This window comes from Pogoniulus pusillus, chromosome 11 (genome assembly GCF_015220805.1).
Source record: "Pogoniulus pusillus isolate bPogPus1 chromosome 11, bPogPus1.pri, whole genome shotgun sequence".
Taxonomy (NCBI): domain Eukaryota; kingdom Metazoa; phylum Chordata; class Aves; order Piciformes; family Lybiidae; genus Pogoniulus; species Pogoniulus pusillus.
In genome coordinates this window covers 16,617,307-16,636,703 of record NC_087274.1, presented here as the reverse complement: position 1 = coordinate 16,636,703, position 19,397 = coordinate 16,617,307, and the positions used below count along the sequence as shown (strand labels likewise).

General features: G+C 49.9%; 2 protein-coding genes across 4 annotated transcripts in view; one reads left to right on the top strand and one right to left on the bottom strand.

The window, feature by feature from the left end:
- The window catches only part of EXOC6B (exocyst complex component 6B), a 294,381-nt gene extending 287,848 nt beyond the window's left edge, over positions 1-6,533 (bottom strand). For all 3 annotated transcript variants that reach the window (XM_064151211.1, XM_064151212.1, XM_064151213.1), the window contains exon 1: positions 6,280-6,533. In XM_064151211.1, the coding sequence (XP_064007281.1) occupies positions 6,280-6,392 (113 nt within the window). In that variant the 5' untranslated portion in view covers positions 6,393-6,533. The remainder of the gene's footprint in view (positions 1-6,279) is intronic.
- A 9,166-nt stretch (positions 6,534-15,699) lies between these two features.
- On the top strand, positions 15,700-18,539 carry SPR (sepiapterin reductase). The gene is made up of 3 exons (XM_064151839.1): positions 15,700-16,252; positions 17,061-17,351; positions 17,768-18,539. The coding sequence occupies exons 1-3, from the start codon at positions 15,700-15,702 to the stop codon at positions 17,956-17,958; spliced, it is 1,035 nt and encodes a 344-aa protein (XP_064007909.1). The 3' UTR covers positions 17,959-18,539.
- The last annotated feature ends 858 nt before the right edge of the window (positions 18,540-19,397 follow it).

Here is a 19,397-nt window from a genome sequence, read left to right as displayed (position 1 = left end):
CAGTTGGCATTTCGTGAATCACTGGCCATAAGGTGTGCCATAGGACTTACTGGGGTGGGACTCGTGGAGCAGCTCAAGGGTGCTAGGACAGGACAATACAGTAGAGCGCTAGCTCTGTTACATGTTAAGTCCTCCCAGGATTCAGGCTCGGGGCATTTTTACAGATCCTGTGTAAGATTTTCGGCTGCCCTTAGATTTTTACAGTGCCTGCAACCTGGACGGGACACTTCTTAGCCAGCCCCACCATGTGTAGGACAAGTTCACTTCATCACAAAGCCGATCAGGGAGGCTCAGCTGAAGGACAAACTAAAGCAATCCCAGCACCCTACCACCAGTAAAAGTAGTCCCAAGAGTGATCAGAAGGACACTCCACCATCTTCACTCCTGCAGTCCAAACTACAAACAGGGAAGCTGTTGCATCACACAGTTCATGGATCTTCATTTCACATCTGTAACACAGACCACTATCCTCATCTCACCCACCACAGCAGAGATCAGGACCAGCTTAGCCAGCCTTTACTCTCAGCATCCAACACAAAAGACTCAAACTGCTGTTCTGTTCTTTTGTGTCACGGTTTCCATGCTCATCCAACTCAGCACAAACCAGTTACACTCCTTGACCAAGTAAAGCAGTCTCCTACCAGGTGAAGGAATTACAAACGGCTCACAGAAATTCATGGATGTTGAAAGCCTCACAGCACAGATGGCCCCAAGACCTAGTACCCTGCCACCAAATCTCTTATGCCAGTCTAGACACTGTGAAGCCACAATTAACCCAGCTCTGTCAAGTCCACCACTAAATCATGGCCCTCAGTATCACAGCTACCTGCTAGATCCCATTCATAGGTTTATGCCTAGGAGTAAAGCCTCAGCTTTCCAAGTTCAGCACCAGAAACCCAAATAATGCAGGACCAGAGCTATATTTTTTTTTCCATCTCAGCTCCTCTGGAAGATACAGAAGGAAATAAATCAAAGATCCCCCTCCTTCCACAGCTCATTAGTCATGATCTCAGACAAACTGCTGCTATATGCATTGTACACACTGCTCCTGCCTGGACCCAAGGCAGCAACATCAGCAGCAAGACAGGCTGCAGCAACAGCACTTCTGCCTCCCACATAACCAGCTCAGGTGTCCCAACACCATTCCCTGACAGAGCCTGAGGGTCCCAAGAAGGATCTAAGCTGATATGCCTATGGAAAATGAAGTTAATGATATTCATTAATCCCAAATGAAAACCTTCTTTGATATGTATTCAAGACAGGAGACTTAATAAATTAAAAAAAAAAAAATAACTAAAAAGAAGTGCAGTTGAGGACTTCTGGCTGCACTTTTGAAGATGAACCTGGGCACAGAGGAGGCTACAGACAGGGGATGCATACAGCTTGCTGCCAGCACAGTAAATGAGTCAGCGAGGTAGTTCTAGATCAGCCAGAGCAACAATACTCTCAGATATGGTCATGGAAAAGTTGATAACGGATTTAGGGAACAAAGCTTAATTACAGCCCTAGCCTAATCTCAGTCAAGAGCTGATTAGCAGCAATGCTACCCTATCGAGTGTGCTGAACTTCATTCTTGGACTGAACATCGCAGCCTCTCAGAACACACATCGTTAGCAGACAGATAAAGCTCCATTCCAAATATCACTCTATATGAAAACACAGGCTGGAGGATTAATCACAGTTTGAGATACTGCATTTCTCATCCTCTAACAAGGTTAAGATATGTGCTAGTGCCACGGCTGATAAAAACCTCAACCACTACAGAACAATCTCAAAAGCAAATCTATACCTAAAAAGACCCAAAAAAGGCTGATGACATAATTTGCAGATGACACAAATGCTGGCAGAGCAACAAACCATTAAATCAGGCAGCTGGAGAGAACAATCATTTGGAAACACTGATCCTTCCGAGCAACTCGCACTGCAGGAGAACCAAATGTGAAGCTGCAAATGCAGCAGTGAGGAACATGAACCATAGCTACAAACCACTATGCCCTGCAAAAAATAATTCTGCACTAAGTAACTACTCCTTGTTGTTATGTGAGGATAAAAGGGAGCTGCTGCAATCCCTCAGTGTCCAAAGCAGGAGACTGCTACAGTACGGATGTAATTTTATCTGCCCAAGGCAGTAAGAAGACAGCAGGAATACTGTAACTACATCTGTGTGGCCAGACAGGACTTTGGAATTTATCAAATGCTGCCTAAAAATCCTTCAGCAATTTCAAAAGGAGCTGCAAATGCAGCTTGAGCATAGGAAAAGGGTTTAAGGTAAGCTGTTTAACCCAAAAGAAGCAACTTGAAAATCCAAGCCTGCATTTTAACCATGAGAAGACACTGTGTGTTCAAGGATGCTGCAGAGGAGCACAGGAAAGGACAGCAGAACATCTGCAAGCTGCAAGTGAGAGCTTTGCTCAGTGATTAGCAATGCAGATAATCACACGGGCTTGGCTTTAGATGACAGGCTGAGCGCAGGGAAAAGTGGGAGAAGTTATACAGCCCACATTTATGGGAAGTCACACAGGACTCACAGAATCCCAGCATGGTGCCTATCGGAAGATCACCTAGTCCAATCACCCTGCTAAACCAGGGTCACCCACAGCAGGCTGCCCAGGATCAGGTCTGGATAGGTTTGGAATCTCTCCAGAGAACACGGTTCCACAACCACTCTGTGCAGCCTGGGTCAGTGCTCCATCATCCCCAAAGGGAAGTTTTGCCCTCATATTAGACAAACTCACTGTTTCTGCTGTCTTTATTCTGTACCACTTTGAGTCAATCATTTATAACTTAGGAGTACAGCACAGAACACAAAGCCAGGGAGAAATCAACAAGAGAAAATGAGGGAATTATAGAAGAAAACATGACAGCACCAGCTATGCAGTAAGGTCATTTTTACATACCATAAGTGAGCTATTTCAGGACAAACACTCAGCAAATGCTGTATGAGCTGGCAGAGCGAGGGACTACCTTTTCCTCAAAGAGTAAGTTTGATTAGAAACCACCATCCTCACTGGAATATTACACTTCACTGCTGGCTACCCATCTCTAGAAAAAATACTAAAAATCTGAAATGGCCTGAAAGTTCAGAGCAACAAACTTGATCAGTCAGTTGAGTGCAATAAAAGTTAGAGCACCCTGCTGTCAGAGCTCAGACAAGAGGTGGTTTTCAGCAAGAAAGTTTCTTTCCTGGCAGGTAATCTGAGCCTGCAGAATTAAGCAGTTCTTGGAAGGCTGGATACAGAGAGAATCCAAAAATACTCTGCAAAAATCAAGAAACATCACATGAGAGGGAAAAAAGAGGAATTAGAACAGCAGAAGGAAGTGGAATTAGGAGCAATGGATATAATTAGATGAGGCTGAATAGCAGGAAAGACATCCTGAAGAGGATTATTTTGATTTCAGGAGCATCACAGACTCAAGGGGATCCCCACAAAAACTTGCTGAACTTGCTCTGTGTCCTCCTTCAAACACAATGACATTCACTGTCAGGTAAAAAGAGAGACAAGATCTTGATGGCATTGGAGCCCCCAGTGCAGCGAGACGTGAGGCTGGAAGAACTCATCACACAAACCAAGGCTGCCTCAAGGCTTCCTCACACACCCTCAGCTCCCATTTTTATATTTAGAATGAAATCACTCTCCTTGAGGAGGGGCAGCTTCATCCCACATCTGCACAGCACCCAGCACAATGGAGTCCCAGCCCATGCCTTCAAATCCCAAAATCACAGCAAGAACAGAGCAGAAAAATCAGGCTGGATGAGACTTCAAGAAGCCATCTCCTCCTTCCCCTGCCTCGGGGCAAGAATTACTACACTTGCTATTTTTCTAACAGAAAACTCTCTCCCTGATGGGTGGGACACAAACCCACCCAGACAGATGAATTAGATGGACTTTGATTTTAGCATCTTAACCCCTCTGTCCCACTCTGATAGTAGCAATTCAGCCTTGAGCAGTATGCCAGGACAACACAGAGTGGCTGTAGTCACAACATCCCACCCTGGGGAGGCAGGAACTGATAGAAGCCCAGCTCTACACTGGCAACAGGAGCCCAGCAGTCCAGCCCAACAGTTTAGTCTGAGCTGTTCCTAAAAGGGAAGCCAGCCTAGCTCCTCAGGATACATTTCTTCCATGATGCCTACAAGAAATGAGTCACTTTTTTCTTAAGGTTTCCATCATCCTCTTTTCCGGACTCTCCAGCACATCATGTTTATCCTCAGCTGGTCTAGTTTCAACAGCAAGCTATCCTTGGAGCAGGCATTGCTTACACTTAAACCATCAACACTACTCCTAATGAAGTACTCGCAGTAAAGGCTAGAAAGGCACAAACCTCTCCTCATCCCAGGTGCTTATTAATGTTTCTTCTCTGGGTATGTAAAGACAGACATTAAGTCCAGCTCTTCATCTAACCTTAATGCCAAGAAACAAGATCAACTGCACTTAGTTATATGAAATGGCAAAAAAAAACCCACCAACCAAATGAACACACCCACACTTTTCATCCTGCCAGCTCCCACACATTCAAACCAGTTTTTTCAGTTTCATTAATAAATCTCCTACCACTCAAGTTTACCTTTCAAGGTTTCACAGGAAAACTTCAGAAAGGAAACTGCAGCAAGTTAAAAAGCCCAAAAGGGCAAGAGAAATCCAGTGTTCCACTGCTCCACAAATTAAAAGCTTCCCCAATTTAATTCTGTGCCTGCTCTGCAGTATCACCACACCTCCAGCAGCTAGACCCACTGATTTTTAAAAAGAAAGCCATACAAGACATTTCAAAACACGAGTCTGCAGAACTTCAGTATCAAAAAAGAAAGGAAGGGCTGTTATGGAGGGCATGAAACAGGAGGTTACATCCAACCACTCCCACCTGGTGCTGATTTCCAACTAGCAGCACCTGATGCAGGGCAGCTGAAAGGAGAGCGACACCTGTGAAAAGGCATCCTGCCCTCAACACAAACTGCAACAAAGCTTAACCCTGAATTTATGTTTCTGGTAACTCAGTTTTTCAATTTCAAAGCCAAATATTTCTGTTAACACCCTTGAACCTTGCCCCACCTCTCAGCCTGATCAGTTTCTTTACAATGAGCTATAAATACCCTTCACCCTTTTGTACCATCATCCTTCAAAAGGATAACACACACACATATTCAGCACTGCAAAGACAGCATTTTGGGTTTGAGACGAACTTCTTTGGAGCACTTCTGTTCTACTTTAAAGGGGGAGGAAGGAGGAAGGAGATGTCTCAGATTGCTGAACAATTACATAGCATTGCCATCCTAGCAGAAGCCAACAATAAATGACTTGCAAAAATAGGTTTTAGATGTGTATAATTTACATAAAATGTCATCTTTTTCACGAAATTAGGCGATTTCTCACCAAGACACAAGCTTTGGTTAAACAACCAGCTACCACATCTCTCAGATTAACAATGTCAGCCGCAGCCACCACTGCAAAATTCCAGCTGGCATCACAAAGAAATACCCAGAAGGCTGAAATGCTAGACCCAGACTCGGCAAAGGGAGCAGAAGCAAAATCAAACGGGCAGCACTCCTGAGCATGCAACTACATCCATCTGCACTCCTCGGGCAGGAGAGCTCAGCAGTTAACCAACGGCTTCTCCCAGATGAAGGATACTGCCAGAACCACTGGGAAAAGATGCTTAATAGGAGAACAAAGGATCCATTAAGTAAACAGAGGCATTAACTCATATCATCGTCAGGGTGGTAATTGTGCCCGTACCCACGGCTTCACAATTAGCCACGGGTTTTACGACACAAACCAACAGAAAGGGCAGGCGACAGTGCACAAGGATAACTTTGACAGATTCCGGGTTAAGGGACGGGAAAAGCCCTTCTTCCTTCCATCAGCACCCCGCCGGGAAGGCGGCGGTGGACTGCGGCCACTCCAAGAGCTCCCAAAGGGTGATGGGGCGCAAGCCCCGATTAGGGGGTGACGCCGGAAGGGCAGAGCCCACCGCCGGGCTGGCACCGCAGCCAGGCAAGGGAAGCCACCCCGGGATCCCAAGCCAGGGGCCGGGCACCGACCGAGGTTCTGCGCCGCTCACGGAGCTTCCACATCCCGAACAGCCCGGTCCGAGACCAGCGATGGGGTCGCAAGGGGACTGCGGGCTCTCCCCAGAGGGGACTATGCACAAAATAACATTAATTACAGCCCCCCTATTTCTGCGAAGTTCCTGGGGTGGGGGCTGGCCAGGCGACGCCCGCCGTAGCTCCCCCACCCCGAGGCTGGCCACCCCCCGGGTCCCACCGCCCCACCCCGGCCGCACCTGAGCGTGGGGCCGATGCAGGCCGTGTCCGTGCTCTCGATCTCCCGCAGGATCCGCTCATGCTCCGCCGCCGTCTCCAGGCTCTCCAGCTCCGCCATCTTCCCCCTCTCCATGGGGCTGTGCCGGCCGAACCCACCTGCCCGGCTCAGCCCTCCCCGCCCAGGGCAACTGCAGCAGCAACAGCAGTGCCGGGGCCGCCCGCTCCGCTCCGTGCGGCCCGGACCGGCCCCGCCGCGCCCAGCACGCCGGGAAATGTAGTGCGGGAGGGAGGGAGGGGGGGGGCTCGGTCACGGCCTGCGCCGGCGCCGTCAGCCCGGGGGCGGGGAGGGAGGGGAGCGGCCCCTCCGCAGGCCCTGGCATCGGTGGCGTGCCGCGGCCGGCGAGGCAGCGCGCCGCGGGGAGGTGCCGATCGTCCCAGCTGCCCAGCGGGAAGGTGTCCGCTGTGGCAGCGGCTGCTAGCTGCCCCATGCCTTCGGCACAGCTCCGTGGCAGGAGCCCCGTGTTCTCCGCTATGGGGGGAAACACACCCGTGGCAGGGACCCCTGTCCTCCCCCGCGAGGAGACACAGCCGCAGTGGCAGCGACATCCCAGTTTAGAGGACACAGCCCCAAGGCAGAGATCTCGTGTTCCCTCTGTGTCCCCTCCTGTGAGTGGGGACATCCTCATGGCAGACACGTTCTGTGGCCGTGGCTCCCACCATGAAGGGACATAGATAACATGGTAGTGACACCCACCACGAGTAGGGACAGCCTTGTAACAAGGCCCTCATGCTCTTCCCCTTGACGGGTCACACCGCCGTGGCAGCAATATCCCTCATGACGAGACATGATGCCGTGGCACAGGTCCCATGTCCATCCCCGTGGCAGTAACACTGCTGTCACCCACCTCTGTAAGAGCAAACCCGTGTCACTGCCCAGAGCAGAGGCACTGCCCTGCCCCACAAAAGGGTGCACCTCCTCTCCGCCCTGCCCCATCCTGCCCCTCAGCTCCCTAAGTTATGTCACCTCTACACCGAAAAGGTGCCACCAGCTGCTGAGCTGTGTTTCATCCCCACCCAAGCTGCACAACCCAAGAGGCATCTTCAACCGAGGCTGCTCCGGAAAAAGCACCACTAGTTCCCAGAAGCAGCCCTCGGTGGCAGTTTCCCCTTGGATGTCGGTTTCCCCTGGGATGTCAGCTTTCCCTTGCAGTCTGGCCGCACAGCTCCCCACGCTGCTTGGTCCTTCAGAAGCAGCTGATCGGTATCACTGCCGTTCTGGGTTGTAAAAACGAGAGAGATTGTGGAGTCTCCCCTGGAGATTTTCAAGGCCCATCTGGATTCATTCCTCTGTGGCCTGAGATGATCCCATGCTGGCAGGGGGTTCGGACTCGATGATCTCTTTGGGTCACTTCCAACCCCTAACATCCTGTGATCCTGTGATGCTGTAAGGGTCTCATTCCCAGCCACACGTTATCAGGTGTGTTGGAGCCATTCTTGCACAGACATCTCCCACTCTGCCAGACACATGGTGGGGATGAAGAGCAGGACTGAGCCCAGGCTGTGCATATCACCAAAGGTTTCTGCATTTGCTTTTGTTGTTTCGTTTGCTGAGACAAAAATAAACTGTGGTAATTGTATGAGCATGCCTCTGGCTTTCCTCACTGCTGCTTACTAAGGCCAAATGCTGCTGGTATGAATATCTCCCTGTCATCACTCAACTGAAAACTGGAAATGGCCCCAGGTTCTGCCAGGGGAGGTTTAGGCTAGGCGCGAAGAACAATTTCTTCCCCAAAAGGGTTGCCAAGCCCCGCAGAGGCTACCCAGGCAAGTAGTGAAGTCCCCATCTCTGGAGGGATTTAAAAGACATGTAAATGTGATGCTGAGGGACATGGTTTAGTGGTGACCTGGCACTGCTGGGTTAATAGTTAGACTGGATGATCTCAAAGGTTGGTTTTTTTTCCAGTCAAAACTACTTCATGATTTAGATTTTAAATGAAAAAGGGATAAAAGAGCCTCTACAAACATGATGCACCGCAACTAGAACAACGCAGAAGGGGCAGTGAGGACCTGTCAAAAACTCATTTAGTTCACATGAAGTTCAGCAGCTCTTGCACATCGTGCCTACACAGCTGCCAAACACCTGTTGTGCAAGAGCAGATGGATGTTGGTTTGGATGTGTTAACACCAGCGAGGAAGTCTGTCCTCCAATGGCAGTCACCATGGAGATCTGGTAGAAGCTTTCTGAGGACCAAGAAGCAAAGAAACAGGTCCGCTGGTGGAAGGAAAGCAGATAAAAATAGCAGGGGCATTTTGGAGCCCAGCAGCCTGGCACTGCCTGCCCCGGGGCTGGGTCAAGAGCTGTATCAGGAGGAAGTGCTGATTTCACGCCTGCCACCACCACCTCTCTTCCTTGCCAGAAGGCTGCTGCTTCCAGACCACAGCTTACACAGACACTGTCATGCCACAGCACCATGATGGCTGCTTCAAGGAGCAGATCATTTGTGACTGAAACTGCTTTGGACTTCAGACTGTTGAGATGAGCTACCTGTGGCTACAGAAAATACATCATATGCTGCTCAGTGTGTGATACATACCCAGCTCCCCTGTGAAATCCACCATACCACCATCCACCACTGGCAGCAGCTAAGAAAATTACTGGTTTCATTCAAATTAGTAGGGACTTGTGCTGCTGAGGACTGAGCCAAGATTCCTAAAGTCACCAGTAACTGTCATGTTGTCTTCACTGAGTTTTAGAATCAGGTTTAAACACCAGTGGCTGAAGAATGAGTGGCTGGCAACAATCTGGCATGGTCGTAGCTGGCAGATGACAAGTGCTACAACTGACACTGCTACCAGTTTCTACTCTGAATGGTGTTAATAGACATAAGGATCTCAGAAACAAAATCTAGCTTTCTCTGCTATGAGGACACTACTTGGTCAATTAGATGAACAACACCATGCTGGCTTGGCTCAGCATTAGTGTGGCCAGAAAAACCAGAGCAGCGATTGTCCCCTGTACTCAGCACTGATGAGGCCACACTTCAAATACTGGATTCTCACTTCAAGAAGGACATTGATGTACTGGAGTCTGTCCAGAGAAGAGCAAGGAACCTGTGAATGGTCTAGAGCAGAAGTCTGGTGAGGAGCAGCTGAGGGAAGTGGGGTTGTTTAGGCTGGAGAAAAGGAGGATGAGGGGAAACCTTGTTCTCTCTGAAAGAAAGTTGGAGCCAGGTGGAAGTTGTTCTCTTCTCCCAAGGAGCAAATGATAGGACAAGAGGAAAGAGCCACAAATTGCAGACAGGGAGGCTTAGGTTGGACACTAGGAAAAGTTTCTTCCCTGAAGGGGTTGTCAAGCCTTGGACCAAGGTGCTCAGCGCAGTGGTGAATTGCCATCCATGAAGGGATTGAAAAGCTGTGTGGATGTGGTGCTGAGTGGCATGGTTTAGTGGTGACCTGGCACTGCTGGGTAACAGTTGGACTTGATGTTCAAGTCTTTTCCAGTCAAAATGATTCTGTGACTCTAGGATTACAACCTTAGGGGTTTAGCTTGAGGGAACTTAGAAATCACGCAGTCATCAAAATCTTGCTGTAGTCTCATTCTCCTACATCAGCAGAAAGAATAAGGACTGCTGTTTATAGTGCAGCAATATAGTGCTTCCTCAAGAGGAGAAGGAGCTCAGTGCTTAGAGCATGCTGGGGCATGCTTGGAGCATGCTGAAACACTGTAACAGGTTGCCCAGGGAAGTTCTGGATGCTCCCTCCCTAGAGGTGTTCAAGGTCAGGCTGGATGAGGCCTTGAGTGACCTGTTCTAGTGGGAGGTGTAGGGATTGAATGTAGGATAGGAATTGAATGAGTGTTGAGGTCCCTTCCAAACTAAACCATTCTATGATTCTGTGATTCTATGATTCTAACTCAGCCAGCAAGACCAAGTCCTGGAGAAAAGCAGAGCAACATTGGAAGATGCTGTGAAGCAATGTAACAGTCTGTCCAAAAAGTAATATTTGAGTTTGGGTGAAATAAGTTGGGGGGTTTTGAAATGCTCTCCAAAACATCACATTTCTCTGGTGGGGAGAAAATCACCAAAAAATATTTCCATAGGTTCACAAATATTTATGTCAAACAGGGAGGGAGAGAGGTGTTGCTACTTCTTAGGAAGACCTTCTAAGGAGCACCAGCCATAGATTTTCCACCTGTCAGCTGGCTTCTAAAGCTACAGTGAAATCTAAGCATATTTTAAGAGGAAAGCTTAGTCCTGGATTTGATGCCACAGAAAATCCCACCCAGATTCTGACTTCAGATTTAAACTGGAGAGCTCTTTTTACCTTTGCCTGGTAGATTCAGAAGCTTTCTGTGATCAAGTTTTGGGTGTTCATAGAATCATAGAATTATAGAATCAACCAGGTTGGAAGAGACCTCCAAGATCATCCACTCCAACCTATCCCCCAGCCTTAGCCAGTCAACTAGACCATGGCACTAAGTGCCTCATCCAGTCTTTTCTTGAACACCTCCAGGGACGGTGCCTCCACCACCTCCTTGGGCAGCCCATTCCAATGGGAAATCACTCTCTCTGTGAAGAACTTCATCCTAACATCCAGCCTATACTTTCCCTGGCACAACTTGAGACTGTGTCCCCTTGTTCTGTTGCTGGTTGTCTGGGGTCTGGGCTCAATCAGCCTCTTCTTTTATCCAACTGAACAGATGGAGTTCTTGGAGCTGTTCAGTCCAAGGAACATTTTCCCTGTAATTAACTCATTTATTATTTCTTTTTTTTTTTTTTTTTCCACAAATTGTGATATTTCCTTAGTCTGCAGTTGCCAGACGTGGACAGAGCAAGTGGCTCTAGAAACAAGCTCCTCCTCAAGGTTGTGTTGGTACCATTGTGGTTACCATCATCCAGTCCCCTTGGCCACAGAGTCACACTGAGGCTGATGTCCAGAGGATTACCCTCCACCACCTTCAATTCTTTTCAGGTCACTGCCATGTGGGATAAAATTCTCCATTCTGTAAGAGAACTGACATCCTTTGCTCTGGACACGTGGCATTTGGTCACCCTCACATGAAGATTCATTGCTTGCATCTGGCTTATGGAGCAGTCTGGGACTTGTCCTTGTTATTTGCTGCCACACAAACTTGGTACTATATGAAAGCCTGTCCCCGGGAAGCTTATTTATTCTTACCAGTCAGTGACATAAGCATGCTGAATTTTATTGTCCTAATTAATCAAATCACCACTCAGCATCAGCACAAATGCATCAAAGATGTCTGTTACCAGCTCATAATGTCATTGAAAAATGATATCGAGTTGGCCTGACAGATTCAATTTCCTTTAAAGCCCTGCTGGCTGACGTTAACTCTTTTACATTCCCCTAATTTCTTACTAATGAAGTTCCATGTAATTGTTTTTTATGAGACTGACAACAGTCTAATGCTGCTTTAAAGACTCTCTCTTTTAATTACTGACCTCTTATTAGTGTTTTCCAGTCCCCCCAGAACTTCCCTAGTGTACCAAAGCTTCCTAAAGAAATCAATGTAGCAGATGAGAAACCTTGAGCAGCCTTTCCACAGGCTTGTATGCAGGTGGTCTGGGGCTGCTGGTTCTGCTTCTGTCTGCCACCACTCAGACACTCTCACTGCTGAAATGAAAAGTCACCATCAGCACTGCCTACAGTGATGGCACCTGGATCTTCTCAAATTCAGGATCAGTTGTAATTCTGCCACATCCCTTGAGCAATACTACCTTTAGAATTCTCTCTCTCTTTTTTTTTTAACCTTAACAATCTCTTTGTTGTTGTACCTATTTTCACAGAAACCCAGCATGGTAGGGATTGGAAAGAACCTCTGGAGATCATCTATTCCAACATCTCCTACTACAGCAGGGTCACCCAGAGCAGGTTGTGCAGGATCACAGTTTCCAGGTGGAGTTGGAACTCTCCAGAGAAGGACACTCCACATCCTCTCTGAGCAGCCTGCTGCAGGACCCTCAAAGCAAAGAAGTTTCTCCTCACATTCAGATGGGACCTCCTAGATTCTAGTGCCCATTGCCCCTTGCATTGTCAGTGGACACCACTGAAATGAGTCTGTCCCCATTGTCTTGTCCTCTGCCCTTTAGCTCTTGCCAAATATGGATCAGAGCCCCTCTGGGGCTGTTATTCTCCAGGCTCTCAGACCTAGGGCTCTCAGCCTTTGCTCCAGGCCCCTCAGTACCTCTGTAGCCTCCACTGGACTAAAACTCATTTTGTATTTTGATTTTGTTTTGTTACTTTGCTGAACTGTTTTCATCATCTCCTGGCTGCTCTGTTTCCTTACCTGCTGCCCCCTCTTGCTTCTGGCTCCTTCTCTTCCAGTTGCCTCCATGCTCTTCTGAGCGCACTGACCATTCAGACAGCAGCAGCAGGCTTAATGCCAAGCTCCTGTTCTGTTTGGTCTCTCCAGTGCCATCCAGGTAAACATTGCACAGTAAGATGAGCCAGCTGGCAAACAGGTCCAGGAATTAAAAGTAGAAAGAAAGGAACAAGCAAGGCTAGATGCTGTTGACTTGGAAGACCAACCTCCCGCAGGCACCTAGGGGACTTGTCCCCCACATCATTAGACACACAATCTTAAGCAACCTCTCTGGACAGGTCCTTTCTTCTGAGGTGTGAACTGGAGCCTTGGAGCTTCTGTAGCTGCCTACACACTCTCCTCCTGCATCTCCAGCCTACAGCTGCTCAACACCTCTCCCTTCTGCCTCCACTTTGGCCACAACTCCTCTTTCCATCAGGATGAGTATCCTCAGTGTTTGCTTTCTCCTACATTTGAGGCTGGACAAGGAAAGGCACAAGGTGTTTCTAAATCAACAAGAGCACCATGGGTGCTGACTAAGCACACAGTCAGCTGGTTCTGTTTGCTCTGGGTGTGCAGCAGCTGGATTTCCTTCTCAAAGGCTGACCTTTAGCACCCTCCACTTCAACCCCAGGAGAATGAACTAATCTCTCTTACCTGGAGAGTTGCCTGCATCTAATTTCTCCCTCTTCCCACAGCCTCCTTCACATTTGTGAAGGATTTTTCAACTCCAGGTTTTTGCCTTAAATAAATACAGGGGTCACTAGTGGTGATGCTGGGGTGAAGATCCTTTGGCAAGCTGCACTGGGATTTCCAAAGTCCTGCAGAAACCCCACATGGTATGGTACTCAAACAGGATTTGTAGACCAAAGAGACAGATCCTCATCTTCTCTTCACAGATACCTGCAGGAGTGAGGTTTCTGCTGTGCTGCTCAGCCCATCCTCATTCTCACTGCTGTGAAATCTGCCCAGATAGCAGCCCTGATGTATGCAGCAAGAGATCTGCTGGCATCCAAGGCCCAGTGATCTCCTTAGGTAACACAATTAGCTATTGAGCATGATGAGATTCCACAGTTGGGGTGGCCTTTGAGCTACTGAAACAAGAAGCACAGCTCAGAAGTAAACCCACCCTTCCAGCAGCCCATCAGTAGTCATGGCAATGATGACAACAGCCAGGACTACCTTGTGTGACCTTGAGCTCTGCCCTTCTTGGGTGGTGATGCCAGGCACAGATACCCAGGGTTCTTCCTGAAAGCTATTGTTAACAGACCTTTACAGAAGGAATTCAGAGCTTCCTCTCCGACATGTGTGAGTCTTGGCAATGTTTTGGCAGCTGCTGCTTGGGAGTAACAGCTCCACGGAATTCCCACCACTGCTGCAGTGCACAGGGTGGAAGCCTTTCTGCCATATCCTGGATTTGGGGGAGCCATGCTAGACCCATCAGAGGCTGCTGACAGCAATACAAACACACAGGCACAATACCCCAGTGACAACAGGATCTATGCCACAACAGCTTGGGTGGCTTCTCCAGATAAATAGGTACAATTTCAAATGACAGATAATTTGGGCAGTTTGGATAATACAGCAATAGATACTTAAAATCATAAACCTGCAGAATTGCTTTGATTGGAAAAGCTCTTTAAGATCACTGAGTCCAACATTTAACCCAGCACTGCCAGGTCACCTCTAAACCATGCCCTTTGGCACCACATTCACACAGCTTTTAAACCCCTCGAGCGATGGAGATTCCATCACTGCTCTGGGCAGCCTGGTCCAGAGGCAACTGCTTATTGTGCCCAACCTAAACCTCCCTTGGCACAACTTGAGGCCATTTGCTCTTGTCTTATCTCTTATTTGCTACAATCTCCTTTTACCTAGTTGTAGAGAGTGAGGTCTCCCCTCAGCCTCCTTTTCTCCAGGCTGAACAACCACAAGATTGGGGTTTCAGCACCACCAGGAGACATTTTACTCCCTGGCACCTTTCTGCTGCCTGCACCAGCGTCTCTCCGTATCCCTGCTCTGCGAAGCCGCCAGTCCCCTCGCTGTCCTCCCCGCTGTCCTCGGTGCTCAGGAGTTGTCCTCAGCTCCCTCCAGATTTTAAATGCCGATGACACCTAGTGCTCGTTCCTTCCACTACAGCCTGGGAAGCCCTGACGCTGAGGGATAAAGAGTCGGGGATTTTGTGGCAGGCATGATCATGGGATGCTCGGTCTTCTGGTTCCAGCTTCGTTTGCCCCCTCCTTTCTGAGAGAGGAGAGATGGCTGCACAGGAAAGTGCCACGGGATCTGTGCGCAGAAGCAGGAGCAAATCTGTAAGGGCACCAGGAGGGTGCTGAGGGCTCAGTGTCCCCACCGTGCCTAGCATGGGAGGCAAGCAGTTATCTTCCCTCTTAGATTGAACTTTGCTTTCGCCGGTTCTGCTGCATATCTGTGCATCTTCTTGCCCAACGTCCTGCAAAGAGTGCAGACTCTAGGGTCATGAAGATGATCAGGGACCTGGAAACTCTCTGCTGTGAGGGCAGGCTAAGGGAGCTGAGGTTGTTCAGCATACAGAAGAGAAGGCTCCAGGACGACCTTCTGACGGCCTTTCAGTACTTAAAGGGAGCCCAGAGGAAACTGGAGAGGGGCTTTTTTAAAGAGCATATAGTGACAGAAGGGGTGATGGCTTTAAACTGAAGGAGAGATTTAGGCTAGACATAGGGAAGAAATTCTTCTCTGTGAGGGTGGTGAGACACTGGCCCAGGTTTGGCACAGAGGTGGTAAATGCCTTATCCCTGGAAACATTCTAGGTCAGCTTGGATGAGGCTTTGAGCAACCTCATCTAGCTGCAGATGTCTCTTCCCACGGCAGGGGTGCTGAAACAAGATGACCCTTAAGATCTCTTCCAACCCGAACTAGTTTGTAGTTCCGTTCAGCACAATCAGTGCGGAATGTCAACGGTAGTGAAGGTGAAGGCCAAAGATGCACAGCGCCTTTGTCAGCCCGCGGTCCACCTGGAAGCCGCAGCAGTGGCCTGCAGCGAAGGCAGGGCAGGTGTAGGAGGCGGGAGAAAACGCATCGGGAAGAAAAAGCGTATTAGAAGCCTGCGTGGGAGAAAACCCACGGGAATTCAAGCCGCATGGAGCAGAATCCCAAGCGCCACGGCCAGGCAGAACCCCCAGCCCCGGAGCTGACCCCAGCGGATGCGCGCCCAGGGCGACGCCACCCACACGTCAGCGGACGCGGCGGCGACGGCCACCAATGGGAGCTGCCAGCGGTGCCGGCGCCTCGGGAGCGGCCAATCACAACGCGGGGGCTGGATGGGCGTGTCACGTGGTGCCAGGCGGTGCCACGGCCTGTTGGGGGCTCGGGCATGGAGCCGGGGCCGGAGCCGCGGCGGTGGCCCGCAGCCAGCTGCGTGGTGAGCGGCGCTTCGCGGGGCTTCGGCCGCAGCCTGGTGCGCCTGCTGGCGCCGCGCCTGGGCCATGGATCGCTGCTGCTGCTGCTGGCACGCTCGGCAGCTCAGCTTGCCGAGTTGGCGGCCGAGCTGCGGGACACCGGCAGCGGGCTGCGAGTGGAGATCGTGGCTGCCGACCTGGGCTGCGAGCAGGGCCTACGGCAGGCGACTGCTGCGTTGCGGGAGGTGCTGCCCGCCGGCCCGTCCGGCCGCCTGCTCCTCATCAACAACGCCGGTAACGATCCCCTATCCTCCTCCCGCCCCAGGGTCGGTGCTCTCCGCGGCTGCGAGCTACGGCCCCGGCGAGCCTTCATTGGCTCTGCGCCGACTGGCCAAGACAACAGAGCTCCTTAGATCCAGACTAGGAGAAATTATTTTCGGCGAGGGTGGTGAGACACTGTCCCAGGTAGCTCACAGAAGTGGTAGGTGCCCCATCCCATTCCAGTTCACGTTGTGTGGGGCTCTGAGCAACCTGCTCTAGTCGCGGATGTCAGATGTCCCTGCTGACTGCAGGGGAATTGGATGAGATGAACTTTAAAGGTCTCTTCAGACACAAACCTTTCCATGATTGATCAGGGGCTTTAGATGCCAGTAAATAATCAAACCAAGAAGATAACTGAAGCAGCAGCAGAGGTTTCACCCTGCCCAGATCTCGGATGTGTGCCTTTTTTCACCCCGGTCCTTATAGATAAGACCATAGCTTCCAGCAGGCAGGTGCTACAGGAGGTAGGTTTATTGTCTTAGTTCCACAAGGGATATGCAGGAGAGCACTTGGTGGCTTGTGTGGACATCGTATCTCAGGTTAGAGATTGGGAACTCTTTGTTTTGGCAGGACAGGTTCATGTCCTGCGGTCACCAGTGTTGGTTCAGTGAGTAACCTGAAAGTGATGAGCAGAGCCAGAATGTGCTCTTTCTTGACACCCTGCTAGAGACTGGGACTGCAAAGCTGCTCACATTTGTCTGCAGTAACACATTGCACGTGGAAACATGGGGGCATTTTGGAACTCATTTTTGCTCCTCACTCATTTGTGTCTTTTCCCTAGGCTCCCTGGGAGACATCTCCAAAACTTTCCTTGATTTCACTGACCCAGATGAGATCAACAGCTACTTTGCCTTCAACATTACCTCAGCACTTTGCCTCACCTCCATTGCCCTGCAGGCCTTTGGAAAGCAGCCTGGCTCGAGCAGGACAGTGGTGAACATCTCCTCACTCTGTGCCTTGAAGCCCTTCAAGAACTGGACACTGTACTGCAGTGGGAAGGCTGCTCGGGACATGATGTTCCAGGTGCTGGCGCTCGAGGAGCCTGATGTCCGTGTGCTCAACTACGCCCCAGGTGAGGAGGGGAGATCAGTAACTGCTATTCATTTTTCCCTAGCTTTGTGGATGTTATGGTGTGAGGCTGGGGTGGACACTAGATGAGTGATAGATGCTCTCTGTTAACCCCTCTCCCTTCCCAGAAGGGGAAGCCAGAGCCTTTCTGCAGCCCAGCCCTTGGCAGGAGCTCTCCTCATCAACTTCTCACTGCTAGGAGCAGCCCCTGGCTATGCAACCCTGCCCTGAACTGCAGAGAGTGCCTCAGTGAGCAGAACCTCAGCTGAAAGCCAAATCCCAGAGCAGAATTAGTTCTAGTCTAGCTCTAATAAGGACTGGTTGAAAGGTTCTGTCAGCCAATGTCAGGTGCAGAGGGAAAGCAAGCCCCAGATCCTTCTTTCTCCTCATGTGCTTTCTTTTGTATTCCACCTTCCCTAGGTCCTCTGGACACGGACATGCAGCTCTTGGCCCGAACCAAGACTGGGGATGCAGACATGCGTCAGCTTTTCCAGAACCTGAAGGAGAGTGGCCAGCTGATAGACTGCAGTGTGTCAGCCCAGAAGCTGATGAAGCTCCTGGAGGAGGACACCTTCTGCTCTGGTGCCCATGTGGATTTCTATGACATCTGAGCTAGTCTTGTCTTCACCTTCACCTTCCGGCTTTGTTTTCTCAGTATGAATTTTGTGCCTGAAGACATGGAGCAAAGCTTGTCCCTGTGTTTCTTGCACCAGGACAGTAAACCAGCCAGACAGGGAGATGGTTTTGGAGAGGATGTGAATTTTGGGTGCTGGCTGGAGTCAGCAGCTTACGTAAACCTGTGCCCAAGCGTAACATGGGTTTGAGCATATCTGAGACACATTCTTGAGCTCATGCCATGCGTCTGTCTGTAGATTCTGTGTCCAAGCCTGGATATGGGGCTTCAGCCCATCCTGGGTGGTTCTTTTAATTATTTGTGGGGTTCTATCCTTGTCTTTTTCATCAGGTTCCAATTGCCACAGGCACTTACGGAAAGCAGCTTGTCTGCAGCATGTGTTGATGGAGTAAAGCTGCTTTGAAGCGCAGTGGCATCCGCTGAGTGCCCCAGAAATGTCCTACATTCCTCTGTGTGCAGTGACAGTGACCTTCCTTGCACTCCTCTGTCTACACCCTGTATTTCAAATTTTTACCCACCTGGTTCTACAATCATTAAAAGTGTCATGTCTGGTCTGTATCTTCTGCTGTATCTTTAAAAGTGGTTCAATGTTTGATAGGGTAGGAGGAGAGAGCTTGGGGTAAGCAGTATCTTCTTCCAGCAAGGTACCAGCATGCCCTCCAGGAGTCCTGTTCTGCCCTCTGTGAGCCATTTCATTAATTCTGTGTTAACTTAATCCTTTCAGAATCAAAACAAGCCCATTCTCCAGCCAGTCTGCCACTTGGTTTAGTTTTCCCCCTATGCCTGTGAAACTCACTAGTAGCAAACCCCTCTCTGCTGCCCACCACACTGGTAATGGGCTTGTTTTACTGGGGATTGATGCCTGGTGGTGTTGAGTATAGTCTCTGAAACCTGGATGGACCTACTGCTCCTATAAATCCCCTATCTCCTCACTGTGGATCCGTATGGGATCATTCAAGTCCATTCTGGGCAGAAATCCTCTTTTTGGATCTGGCGCTCTGCAAAAGAAAACCCCAATGCCTGGAGCTGGGGGTCTCAAGTACTGCCCTGACAGGGCCACAGGCCATGGGTTCTCCAGAGGCTGGGCTGAATGTGGAAAAGATACTTCCAGAAAGGCTCAAAGAGCCCCACATTTCAGGAAGAGGCAGGTAGGTGGTGGAGAAGAGGGCAGCTCAGGGAACAGGGCAGCGCTGGGCACAGGGACAACCTGGTACCAGCCAGTTGGGAGATGCAGATGAGTTATTCAGGGTAAGGCATTAAAAACCAAGGCACCTGAGGGGGAGGATTGTTTCTGGACTGTGCACACTCGCTTGAGGTCTGACCGTGCTTCAGCAGCTAGGGGCGTGTCAGCAGCTCTGTGTCTTGGCATATCTGTGTCAGGGACTCTGATATCACAGAAGTGCCTCAAGTCTCTTA

Coding starts and splice junctions, on each gene's coding strand:
- SPR (XM_064151839.1), top strand. CDS start 15,700: ATGGAGCAGAATCCCAAGCGCCACGGCCAGGCAGAACCCCCAGCCCCG. Junction 16,253..17,060: donor GCTCCTCATCAACAACGCCG/GTAACGATCCCC, acceptor TCTTTTCCCTAG/GCTCCCTGGGAGACATCTCC. Junction 17,352..17,767: donor TGTGCTCAACTACGCCCCAG/GTGAGGAGGGGA, acceptor CACCTTCCCTAG/GTCCTCTGGACACGGACATG.